Source organism: Gossypium hirsutum, chromosome D09, assembly GCF_007990345.1.
Source record: "Gossypium hirsutum isolate 1008001.06 chromosome D09, Gossypium_hirsutum_v2.1, whole genome shotgun sequence".
Lineage (NCBI taxonomy): Eukaryota > Viridiplantae > Streptophyta > Magnoliopsida > Malvales > Malvaceae > Gossypium > Gossypium hirsutum.
The window spans coordinates 37,067,055-37,080,488 of record NC_053445.1 but is presented as its reverse complement, the minus strand read 5'-3'; the positions used below and the strand labels follow the sequence as shown (position 1 = coordinate 37,080,488).

The following is a 13,434-nucleotide window of genomic DNA, read 5'->3' as shown; positions in this document are numbered from 1 at the left end:
TACTTTTTAAATTTTAAAAAAAATCCATTTAGCATAGTTAACAGATGTTAACTTTTTCATTCATTTTTTGTCATTTGACAAACAATGCAAGTTTAAGAGCAAAAAAGGAAAAAATTAAATAGATGGCTAAAATTATTTTTTTTCTTTATAAAGATAGAAGACGAAATAAGTCATTATGCCAATAAAAAATATTAATAATTGAGGTGTTTGATTTTTAAATGATATTAATGTAAATTTATTATTTTACTGATTTTTTTTATTAACCATTTATTTGTTGTTTAATTTAATTTAATTTGACTTAGGGTCCGTTTGATTGGTGTAAAATGTTTTCCGGAAAATATTTTCTGAAATTTTCGGTGTTTGATTGGCTGAAAATATTTTCATACTGTAAAACCAATTACAAAACACGGGAAAAGAAGGTGTTAATTTTGGAAAATGTCTTACCGTTTCTAATTCGGTAAGACATTTTCAGGAAAATTAGAAAGAACACAAATCTTCCATTTCCCTTCCCCTTCCCCTTCCCCCATCCTTGATCGGTTGTTCCCATGCCCAAGAAAAACTCAATTCCCCCCAATCGAAGCTCTCGTCGTCTGACCGTCACGTCCTCCTCAATGTAGATGTGATCTGTCCTGTTGTTCTTTGATTCATTTCTGTATCTTCCTTCGGCTCCTCATCTCCGTTCGTTGGCCTCACCTCACCATCTCAGCATCGTCGTCTTTGTCGCTCGACCGTCAGCCTTACCTCTGTATTTTGAAGAAACCTTAAAAAGTTAAGGTCCACAGTCGAGAAAAATTCATCTCTAATCTCCTCGAGGTATCTGCATATTTCTCTAATATTTTACCTCCGCATTCTGTTTTCCTTCCTTTTCTCTCTAATTTTTGTTTAATATAATACAGAATTTTCTCTCTCTAATTCTGGTTATTAGATTCCTTAAGTGTGTCCAGTTGAATCTAGAATGGGTATTGAGTCTAGTTCCTTCTGCCATTCTTTGTATTTCTTGTGCTTTTCCAGCTTCTATGGCTGAATCTTGAGAAGAGAGGTCAGAGAAGAAAAAGGAAATTTGATCTATTCAGTCATAATCTCTTTTTTGCTTTGGCTATCAAGGAACTATTTTTTTTAATTGACTTATTCCAAGTTTCTCATTCATTCTAAAGCTCTAACCTCAGGGCTTAATTTGATGCCTTTTATCTTCATCTTCTTTATCTGTTGATTATATATATGTTCTTCGATGCTGTTCAGGTGCAAACTTCCAAAACTTGCGCTCTTCAACTTTGAAGCAAGTCCTGTACTTGACTTGCGAGTGATCCCCACAAAAGAAGACTGCATTGTTGAGTTATTTTCTTGCAAGGTGAGCTTTGATCCTACATTTTAGATACTGTAAGGTAAAAGTAAGGTGGGGGTAAAATGTTTGCTTACAGTGAAGAGGAAAAATGAAAAGAAAAGGAAATAAATGCAAAGAACTCATTTAGCATTCAGAACCTGTAGCAGAGTTTATATTTTGCAAGTACACTGCTAAGTTCTACTGAAAATTTTATGTCATCCAAAAAATGCATCATCCAGTGATTCCTCTTAGCGTTGAAGCCTCTATAGCAAAAGTGAAGAATGCTCAAAATTTGAACAGATTAATCTATGAAAATTACACTGTATGGAAAGACATCAGTGCTCTGTCATGCTGATTTCTAGTTGGTCACAAATCAGAAACATACACATTAATAAGTAACATCAATATCAAAATGCTAATTTTTGCTATTGTGCTTATTAGATGAGAATGAGAATGTCTATTTTCACTGAATCCTGAAAATGAAAGATTTTTCAAGTATTACAAAGAAAATGGTTACTGTTATTCATATTCTGTTTGATGACTGTTGAAAATTGCGTATATACTTGTTGCTAAAATTGTATGCAGTTCAAGGTTCAGATGTTGTGGAACGCCAAAATGACCATTTTTCAGGTACTTATTATGGCATTTGTATACCTCTGAGCGAATATAGGTTGGGTTTTATTTAGAGTGACAGATGTTGTTTAGATGGACTAAAATGCTTGTTTCATAGTGTTAAACCTATTGTTTGAAAACCAATCATTTTAAACTTAAAATGTATGCCCTTTTGGATTTTAAAGACTATGGCTAAACTTTTCATTTGGTCCCTAGCTGCTATCCTCTTATCACCCAATTGGATACAAACTATAGCTACAAGTTTTGTGTTTTAATAGGCAAGATTTTGAAGGTCGTCCCTGACTTGCTATCTGCTTGGTTATGGGTTCAAACCTTGAAACAACCTTTTTGAACAGGGGAAGGCAAGATACATTAGACCTGCCCCTATTTATAGCCAAGATCCTTGTGCACTGGGTACGACCTGTTTTTTGTGTGTGCTTGGATAGATTTCATTCGGTTGTATCCTTGATAACAGAATTAAGATGGACGGCCTATGAAGATTTTTCTTTTCAAAATATTTAAGAATGCATGTTGTGCTATATAAAGCAAGTATTTGGTACCATGTTGTAACTATTAATGTTGCTTTGAATTTTGCAGCTACTATGATAAATCATATTACTTGGGACACAAATATGTCTGAAGCATTTTAGAGGTTGATGTGAAGTTGAATCTATGTCTTGAGGTTGTTATCTTATTGGCTTCAAAGATCATGATAGTTACCTGGATATTTAACTTCAATTCTGCCCCGTGACAACATTGTTCTTTTGGGTTGTTCAGAATATCCATCTGTATATGTTTTTGCCTTCCAAAAGGCAAGCACAGGTAGTGAGTTATCTTTGCAAGCAAAATGTTGATGTTGGTGCTGCTGCCATGGATGGCATGGGTGCGATTCATTTTGCGACGCAGAAAGGACATCTAGAGGTTGTCTGAACTCTGCTTTCATCAGGAGTTTCAGTGAGAGCCACTAATCGCAAGGGATTCACTCCACTTCACTATACTGTTCAAGGGTCCCATCTGGAAGTAATCAAAGTCTTATTAAAGAAAGGTGCAAGTGGCTAGCAATTTGATAGCAGATGGTGAATCAGTTAATGCAACGCTAACAGTCGGAGTAGTGTTTTATGATTAGATTATTTAGGCTAAGTTTTGGTTTTTGTGTGTTTTGATTTGAACCCAGCAAGCTTCCTGGCAGCAGACATTGCCATTTTTTTAGTTGTAAGTGGCTAGCAATTTGATAGTAGATGCACTTAAGCAGTTACGCCAAACACAGTCTATAACAATTTACTAAGGATTTGGAATATGTCTTTTCTTTTGTTTAACATTTTGGTCTTGCTGAATCTGTTTAAAAGATCCAAAGTTTCATATTGGTAGGTAAATACATCTTATATGTTTTAAATAAATGCATAGATTAGTATTTTTTTAATTGTGGTTTGGAAGCTAAATTTATAAGTATTCAACCCTAGTTTTTTATTTTTTAACACAATTACAAATAATTTATTTGACTTTGGTTATTTTCAATTTATGACGGTTAATATTGTAGCTTAATAATTGAGTATTATTATATATTTAATTTTATTTATTTATTTATAAATAAATCATTGCAATATATGTAAAAATAATTTAAAATATAAATATTTATTAATGTATATTAATATATGTAAAAAAATTCCAGAAAATATTTTCAGGAAATCTGCCAAACAGCAGAAAATATTTTACACAGATTCAATCAAACACCAGAAAATATTTTCCAGTAAGTCATTTTACAGAAAAGTAAAATCTTTTCCAGAAATCATTTTACGGAAAATATTTTACTGGCAATCAAACGGACCTTAATCTAATTTTTTTGCTTTATTTAGTTATCCACATAATATTATATTATCTATGTGGACTTGATGACGTGGAAAAAAATAAAATTCTATATGTCGAGTTTTCATTGGTTGGTTTAGCTATTCATTAACAGTGTTAACATCGAGTACCATAATAAACCACTTATTGATGTTTAAGTACTATATTGGACATTTTCAAAATACACATACCAAATAAGTTATTGATAGTATAAGTACCATAGTAGAACGCATATTATTAAGGTAACACATTGGACATTTTATAAAAGTGTCAAATGTGACATTATCACTTTATAAAGCGTTTGATTGAGTTTGTGTCCCAAACTAATCAAACACTAATTTAGTTAAAAAAAAGATTAAAATGTACTCTTTTTATAAATTGATAAATATTATTATGGAAATGCTTTTGTTTTATTATCTATAAAAATTAATTTAAAATTAATGCAAAGCGAAATTTGAACCTAATACAATATACAATCCAACACCTCAATTTTTTCAATTCAATTAAAGTATTATTTATTTTTAACATAATTTTTTTATATAAATATATTTATTTAAATTGAACCATATGACAAATAATGAAAAAATGTATTATGAATTACGACATTATATGAGTAAATAAATTAGTATCTAAATTAATTTATGGTATTAAATTAAGTAAAATAATATGAACATGAGTCACATGTAGAGGTGTTCATGGCCCGGATTAGGTCGGGTTCGGGCTCAACCAAAATTTTAGGCCTATTTGTTAGGCCTGGCCCAAAAATTAGGTATAAAATTTTGTCCAAGCTCGGCCCGGATAAAAATGCTAAAACCAGGACTTGGCCTGGCCTGATCCGCCTATATTAAATTTTTTATATAATTTTTAAATATATATAATACACCAAAAATACTAAAAACATTAAAATAAATATTTCCTAGCAAATTGAATATAAATTTTCAAAAAATATGTACACTTAAATAACACTAAAATAGATACAACTTAACAAGAAAATGCCTTTAAAATAATAACAAAATTAATAATAAAGCAAGTGTTATACAATACCCAAACAATAGCAACAAAACAGTAGCAACATAATAGAAAAATGATAGCAAAATAAGGAGAAAACAATAAGAAAATAGTATTAAAACAGCAACAAAAAATTATGTAAAAATATATTTATAAAATATTTATCTTAAAATTAAGTGAGGTTTTAGTTGAAATAATTAAGCTAAAAGCTTAAATACAATCTTCACTTTAATGGAAGATGGTTAAAGGTCTTGTCAAACAGTCGTTTGACACGGATTCAAACCATGTTATCCCTTTCCCCTAATATTGTAGAAAAAAATTTTAAAATGCCAATTGCACATGCAATATATAAATTAACACTCAGACTACTAGCTAGGTTGACGAAAGGACCTAATTGATACAATATTAACACTTTAAAAACTCGATTAGAATGTTTTGGAGTTTGAGACCGATTTAGAATTTAGGTCATCCCTTGAGGACGAATGGTAGAATTAACCCAACTTATATTAATGTGTCATATCTATTACCCAATGTTTAATGTATTCGTTTTTGTGTCATATTTTAATTATTTTCTCTCGATATTGTATCTATGTCATATATACCGATCCAATATATAAGTTAATGAATCATCGATAATAGACACAACATGACAGCACTAACTCAAAATAACATGAATATGATACCAATATTTAAATTTGTTAAAATTTATATAAAATGAATAATTCTTAAGTCAAATGTTATTTAAATTTATAAAACCTCAAATATGAAGAAATGTAAGTAATTGAGATCTTTCCAACTTTTCTTCATATAAAACACACAAAAAATAAAATTATAATACCTTTCTTTAACCATTTAAATCTATTTAATTGCTAATTGCTAATTGCATTGATGTTGTCATAACATAAAACACTTTAAATTTGAAATTAAGAGATATCATTTTTTTAGCAATTAATGGTGATTACATTGATGAGAGATACAATAATATTATTAATAAAATTAATCATAAATTCCCAAAATAATATAAACAGTACAAAAGAAAATGTCATTGCTTGGAGACAACTTTAAATGATGGGTATAAATTTCCCCTTTCAATTATTGATTCTTTTATGTTTATAATAATTGATGTCCAATTTTCGGAATGAATACGGAATCAAAATGCTAAGTCAACCTAATTTTGATTTCTAAATCCAAGCACCCTACTGTCTTTATCACTTTTTTATGTTTACTGGTATATTTTTTGTTTTTTTTTCTTTTTAAATAGTTAAGTCGATATTCAAATAAAAAAATGTAATTAGTAAATTATTTTTCTTAAATTTAGTAAAATAATGTAAATATAAAATAAATATTTTAAATTTGATAATGGAATAAGTCTTAATTAGTGTTTATGAGCAATAATGTCATGGACCGCGAATTAAAACTTATGATCATTGTGCACAAAACGTTTTATAGAAGTCAAATTATTAAACAGGGCTCATTTGACCCACTTAAATCAGCTTGATTCGTAAAGTCCATAAAAAAACTCATTTATTTGAAGCTTTGATGGTCCAGTGAAACACTCCAATAAAACTAGAGTTATTAGGGTAATTAATGTAAATCCTAAGAGATAAAGATGTATAGAGTTTAAATCCCTTAAGACTCTTGTATTATAGATAAACAATAATCTTAGTCGTTGATGTAATTCAATCTGTACCATTAGACTTGGGGAGCTCAATTATAAATACAGACATTCCCCCTCATTTGTATCATCCCATTCTTTGTATTCTTTCTAAAGTAATAGAATACTTTGAAAGCATTTACTCAAGCACTTGATGTGTTTTGTATTATTGTGGCAATTTTTGTTCTTTTGTTGTTCTTCATTTTGAGTTGTTTCTGCTTTATTTTCAGTGCTTTGAAGAATTTCTATCGAGAACTTTTACTTTGCAAGAGTTAAATGACCTTAGACGGATTTTAACCTAAGAAATCGCCTAAAACCACGCGAATTGCAAGAATAAAATTCTATCCCGTAACACTAGTAACTAGTTAAGCAAACCCATATTATTTGTAATAATAATAATTGTATTAAGTGAAATGTATAACTAATACATTTACATTTCTCTAATGTAGCAAAAGAAATGTTTTAAATGCATATTTAAGAAAAATAAAATAATTTATTCTTTAGGCACAATGATTTATTTGACCTTTCAACCTTATAAAAAAATTATTTGTCATTCATTTAATTTTTTGTTTTTTTAGCCTTTAAACTTATATTGTTTATCAAAACACCCAAAATGGATGGAAAAATTATCGTCTATTAACTTTGCTACCTAATGTGGTATCCATGTTGCAATCAAGTGTATGCCATATTAACAATTAATTATCTTTTTTGAAATAAAAAATATCAAAAAAAATTTATAATTTTTATAGTTTTTTAAAATTTAAAAAATTATTAATTGCTAACATATCATCCACATTAACAAAATGAACCGACATTAATTTTTCCATCTATTTTAAGTAGTTTGATAAACAGTACAAATTTAAAGACTTAAAAAAGACAAAAATCCGTGTGGAACAATAACCAAATCATGAATACAATTTGGGTGTTCTACGTTCAACAGAAAGGGATTATCCCTTCGTTCACAAAAAAAAAAAAAGGAGAAAAGGATTATTCCATCAAAACCCATATTAGTTAGACAATGGACAACACCGGTTGATAAGTGCGTAGATTGTAATTTATTTATGATATTTCTCTTTTTAAATTATGCTATTGAAGTTTTTATTATATTTTATTTACTATGAATTTAGAGAATCACTCGAAGAAAAAGAAATTTAAAGTTTATTTTTAGTAATTTTGCAGTTTAAACTTTTAATATGATGTTGTTGTAGTATTTTGGTGATAATGTGAGTTATAAAACTTCGTTTTAGGCTTATAATATATTGTTTCGAAAGGAATTGAAAACTCTAAGCGAAGTTATTTCATTGCTCAAGCTTGAAAAATATTGAGAATGTGTATAAAAAATTTTCAAAAGTTTAATGTGAAAATCTGCCAAAAAGAATTTAAAAAAATTTCTGTTTTGTTTAATTAAGGACACGTTTTTTATTTTCTCAGTTAGGTCAGTGGCTACGTATTGTAACACCCCTAACCTGTATCCGTCGCCGGATTAGGGTTATGAGGCATTACCGATCAAAAACACAACTTAATACGATCATTCAATTCAAATCATGCACAAAGTTATAATAACTCATTATAATAAATTTTTAATTTCAAGGGTAACCATCAAATTAATCGTATAAATCACATTCAGTCATATTAAACACACAACTAAACAAAATCAAAACATGCTTATTTAACTCTTTTACATATACGAATTATGCTCCAAAATTTTAATCAATTAATATCAACTTTTTAATCACATATTCGAATCATACATACATCTCACTCATGGCATACGACTTATCAAATTAAAAGAAAGCTTGTCACACTACAATTTCACGCGCATACATTAATACATTCAAGCATATACGATTACAACTTCTGCACTTGTGCATATTAAAACTAATCAAATCATATTACACTAGTTGATATGCCTTCACATATGCGACATAGTAACCTTATAGCATAGCCGAACATACTTTTAATGCTATCCTATTTTGTGCACATTACCTTAAAAACAAAAGCCATTTTTTTGATCACAATTACAGAATTTATACCATCATATTCCATTTACTAATTAATAACTACACCAATTCACATGTTGTGCTTGACTCAATAACCAACAAATCAACCATAATCACAATTAATATCATGCCGTATCACATGGCAATATTTACGCCTCTCAAAACAAATCCCAAGTTCTCTAGTCTATACATGCCATACTTTAGTATATACATTTCAAAAAGATACCAAAATAGATGTTTGATAGTGTGATTGAGTCGCTGACGATCCCCGGATCTGAGCTAGCTTTATAACACTGTAAAACAGAGAAAACTTCACATAGTAAGCTTAGAGCTTAGTAAGTTCATAATATAATGCATTTAACTCATCATTTAAAATGCTATATGACATATTTGCTAACACATAGTTCAATCTATATCACTACTCAATCTCATTCATAACTATTACTCATTTCATACCATTTCTTTTAGCTCACATATGCAAGTATATTTATTTCTATTCATTCCAACTTATTCAACCATATTCATTAATTCTCATACTCTTGCTTCTACCTCATACACAATATCATCAACCACATAGGTTTCGTACATACCTGTACCATCTCGTACTTATCTATTACATTTACCACTTCAACGTTCAATGTATTAATTCGTTTGGTCATCTTTTAATGTTCAAGGACATCGCACACTTAGTGCCAACAAATTCGCCAAAGCTATAAAATATCGCACACTTACTGCCTTTACGTTAAACCGAAATTTGGCTTAGTATCGCACACTTAGTGCCAATTATTTAGCCAAACGCTGCTTTAGTCTCGCACATTCAGTGCCATTTTTGGTAGGCGTAGCTATTTGGTATTCGCACACTTAGTGCCACATATATTCGATCCACATTTCACATACTAAACTTCACAATCTCATTTCTATTTCTTTCATCTCATTTAAACATTATTTAAAACCATATGCATTATATCCGAACTTACCTCGAACGTAGCAATGGCGAGATTAGTCGATCAATCGAGCACTTTGTTCTTGCCTCTGTCTAGATCCGAATTTCTCATTTCTTGATCTATATACATTTAAATTCACTTATTCAATCTCACATTTCATTCACATAAATCCATAAACATATAGTTAGGCATTTTTTTCAAATTAGCACTCATATTTTCACCTTTGGACATTTTAGTCCCTAATTCATAAATACACAAAATACACATAATTTCTTTCTACTCATGCTTGGCCGAATATTTATTAGTCCCTAGCAACCCATATACTTCATTTATTTCACATCTTAACCCCTCAATTTCTCATTTTCACAATTTAACCCATAATGCTCAAATTCATCAAAAATCCAAATACAAAACATATTTATCTATCACATATCTTTCATATTTCATCAACTATCATCACAAAGCTTACAAAATCATCAATGACACATTTCAAAATCATAATCAAATTCTAAAATTGAGATATGGGCTTGATAAAACACAAAGCAACGATCTCAAAAACGTAAAAATTATAAAAAAATCGAGCTCAAAACACATACCTAATAAATCATGCAAGGACCGAACTTAATGAAGCTTCAATGCTTGTTTCTTTTCTCTATATTTGGTGGTGGAAGATGATGATAAAAGAAATTTTATGTTTTATTTTATCTTATATAACTTATTAACTAATTTACATTATTAACCTTTAATTAAAAACATATATAATAGATGGTCATTTATGTCCATTCCCACTATCCATGGTCTAATATCATCATAAGGACCTTTCATTTAATAAGCCATAGCAATTAGACACTCTTAACTTATAGCATGCTACTTTTACATTTTATGCAATTTAGTCTTTTTATCAAATTAAGCATACAAACGATAAAATTTTCATACGAAAATTTTCACACCTATCACATATCATACTATAAACATAGAAAACAATATTAAAATATTATTCTAACTCGGATTTGTGGTCCCGAAACTACTGCTCCGACTAGGGTCTAAATCGGGCTATTACACGTATAGCCATGCATATATGAATTTCTAAACTTTTTTTCTAGTCAAAAGGATTTCGAGGTTTTGATTCTAAACGTTTGTGAGATCTAAATTGCCCTTCATCTTTTCTTTGGTCTTTATTATTTGCATGTCTTTTATTTTAATTACAAATATCCAGGTTTGTTGAATATTTGTATCGTATTTCATTTTTTAAAATATTTACCTTGTCTATTAGAATAGTTAAATCTGTAATGCTTTAATTGATTCTCATGTTTGTGACGAATAGCATGATTGAGTATAAGCTACTATGCAATTCACATTGTGTGGATATATGATCTCATCTAAATGAACCTTGCTTGTGTGTGCATTTTGGTTAGAATTAGGGTTTTTTTCGTTCTTAATGCTACCAGTAAGCAGTGGCGAATCCAGCCCCCGGCCCCCCTAAAATGTAAAATTGCTATTTAGGCCCTTGAGATTTTTTAAAAATTTTAAATTAGTAAAGGTAAAATTATACTTTAGCACCTCTAAAATTATAAAAATTCGATTCAATTCTTTAAAAATTATAAAGATATAGACTATAAAAATTAAAATTTCATCCCCTAAAAAATTGTTTTGACTTCGCCCTTGCTAGTAAGCTAATCCTAAGTGCAAAGTTATAGGGTTGTTTATTTATAAGGGAATATTTTTAACAAGCTTCCTCTAATTAAATAAGATAATAAAAGATTGGTTGTTAGTTGCGACGTCGACAACTATAACTAATTTATTAAAGAGCATTAAAATTATCTTTGCATCAATGATTAAATTTACTAATCAAACAGAGATTTTACCTTTAACCAAATTTTTATCGTATTGGTTTTTCTAATTATATTTTGTTCTTAATTTTTAATTTCAAAACCTTCTTTTATTTTAATTTTAATTTTAATTTTTCTACTTTAACAACCACTTAAAATGTTGAATTTACAGAAATCAATGATATAGACTTAAAATGGGCGACATTAAGGTGACCCTTATTTCCAACATACTCTAATGCAAGTTGGATTTCTTTATTTAATTTTATCCCTTAATATACTGGTACATTGAGCACCACATAATATTTTGTAGAAGATCAAAGGACCAAAGATTGAAAGGACCATGTTTGGACATCAGCCTAATACATACAATATCTTGATCATGAAAATTCCCCAGCTGCTCAATCAACTAAATTATTCTGCTTGTCATTAATTAGATTCAAGAGCTGTAACATAATTTATGGTAAGTATTCTTTTTATAAGAGGTAGAAATTGCTTGGAGATTAAACCCGAAATTAATATCAACTTTCTGTGATTCAGTTGACTATCCTACACGAAAGTTTTTACATATTTGTATAACATTTCTATATATGTATAGTAAGACTATATATCTTCAATTGCTAACACCATATTTATTTACTTTCTGATGAGCTGATCAATGTCTTCCGCCGTAGCGGCGCTGCCGCTGCTGATACGAACTCAAAGCATCGACGAACTCGTCTTTCCTGAAATCAGGCCAGAGTTCTTGAGCAAAGAAGAGCTCAGTGTAAGCCAATTGCCACAACAAGAAGTTGCTGACCCTAAGTTCACCACTGGTTCTAATTAACAAATCAGGGTATGGGTGCTCCGTACAATTTGTTTCTAACTCTTGTTCGATTAGGCTTTCGTTGATGTCATCTAGTTGGATTTGGCCGTCTTTGGCTTTCTCGGCAATGCTCCGGCATGCTTGTACGACGTCGTATTTCCCACTGTAGCTGACGGCTACAATGAGTTGGAGCCTGGAGTTATGTTTTGTGGTCTCCTCAACTTCGTTGATCAACTTTTGCAGCGATGTGGGAAGCTTTGTTGAATCCCCTATTACTGATATTCGAATGCCTCCTCTGCTCCAATCAAAATAGGATATCAGATATGAGAATCCCGCTATATAATTCTAGATACAAGAAATTGTTTTAATCTAAAAAAAAACATTTGTTAAAATAGAACAATTTAATCATTCATATACAAAAAAAAAAATTCATATGAAACAAATTAGCACATAACAGTTTTTAATTAACAATTTAATTATATATTAATTATTTCTTAATTGAATTAATATTTAATTAATCTGGAAAAAATAGATTTAGAAATTAATTTGGAAGTATAAGCAGTAAAATAATTTGGTATAAAAATGAGAAGCGAAAGGGGAGTTACCTAGAAAATGACTCCACTTCAGACTTCAACGCTCTCTCAAACAAACTCATCAAAAAATCAACCTCCACCTGCACTTCGACTACACCCCCAATTAATCATAGTATTCACTCCAAATTTAACCCTCTCTACATCTTTACCTTAATCAAAACCATAATATGAAATTACAAGTACATAAATTACCCTGGGACGAATCCAGTTCTCGTAAGAGAAGGCGAAGACAGTCAGAACCTGGATCCCCCACTGGCAACATAGTTCGATCAGCTCCCTCAACGCCTTTACACCGGCTTCGTGTCCTGCTGATGTCGCCAATCCCCGCTGCCGAGCCCACCGCCCGTTCCCGTCCATTATCACCGCTACGTGCTTCGGCATCAACTCTCTGCGCAGCTCCGCCGGCAGCTCCACCACCTCCTCCGCCGGTATATCTCCCTCCACAGATAAGTCCGTGGTAGCTGCTTGTAGCTTATAATCATATCGTTTGGGAAGAGAAGGAAAAAGGTCCGTTTGGTTCCAAGCGGTTTGTACTACTAAACCCGGTTTCGGTTTAGTCTTGGGTGGAGTTAATGTATTTGCGGTAGGAATAGCGAAGCGCAAGGATAGCATTATCCTTCCTTAAGAGTAACGTTCAAATTTTGCCGCTGCTAACGTCTTTCTAACAAAAGAAGCGACGTTCAAGTGTCGAGTTTGGATGGTCCGTATACCGTATATATAAAAACGAAGGATAAGCCAATGAGCTAAAGAGATGATAGGAAACGACACCGTTATAACTACACGAACAAGATATATCGGGTCCTAAAATGTGGCTTTAAATTTTTTTTTA

At 30.6% G+C, this 13,434-nt stretch overlaps 1 protein-coding gene and 1 long non-coding RNA gene across 3 annotated transcripts; one reads left to right on the top strand and one right to left on the bottom strand.

Moving 5' to 3' along the window:
* The first annotated feature begins 444 nt into the window (after window positions 1–444).
* Window positions 445–3,230, top strand: LOC107891623 (uncharacterized). 2 transcript variants are annotated; one of them, XR_005918076.1, is made up of 5 exons: window positions 445–813; window positions 1,240–1,348; window positions 1,907–1,951; window positions 2,531–2,615; window positions 2,711–3,230. It is a non-coding gene; the product is annotated as an uncharacterized lncRNA (long non-coding RNA). The 2 variants fall into 2 exon arrangements; XR_001682267.2 differs by having other exon boundaries at window positions 446–813; window positions 2,531–3,230.
* Window positions 3,231–11,605: 8,375 nt separating this feature from the next.
* On the bottom strand, window positions 11,606–13,386 carry LOC121220854 (dehydrodolichyl diphosphate synthase 2). The gene is made up of 3 exons (XM_041100513.1): window positions 12,798–13,386; window positions 12,618–12,685; window positions 11,606–12,307 (listed from the first exon to the last, which is right to left on the bottom strand). The coding sequence occupies exons 1-3, from the start codon at window positions 13,215–13,217 to the stop codon at window positions 11,863–11,865; spliced, it is 933 nt and encodes a 310-aa protein (XP_040956447.1). The 5' UTR covers window positions 13,218–13,386; the 3' UTR covers window positions 11,606–11,862.
* Between the last annotated feature and the right edge of the window lie 48 nt (window positions 13,387–13,434).

Excerpts from the sequence above, each read along its gene's own strand:
- LOC121220854 (XM_041100513.1), bottom strand. The coding sequence starts at position 13,217 with ATGCTATCCTTGCGCTTCGCTATTCCTACCGCAAATACATTAACTCCA. Across the intron at positions 12,686-12,797 it reads AGAACTGGATTCGTCCCAGG|GTGGAGGTTGATTTTTTGAT; the intron begins GTAATTTATGTA and ends GTCGAAGTGCAG. Across the intron at positions 12,308-12,617 it reads GAAGTGGAGTCATTTTCTAG|AGGAGGCATTCGAATATCAG; the intron begins GTAACTCCCCTT and ends TGATTGGAGCAG.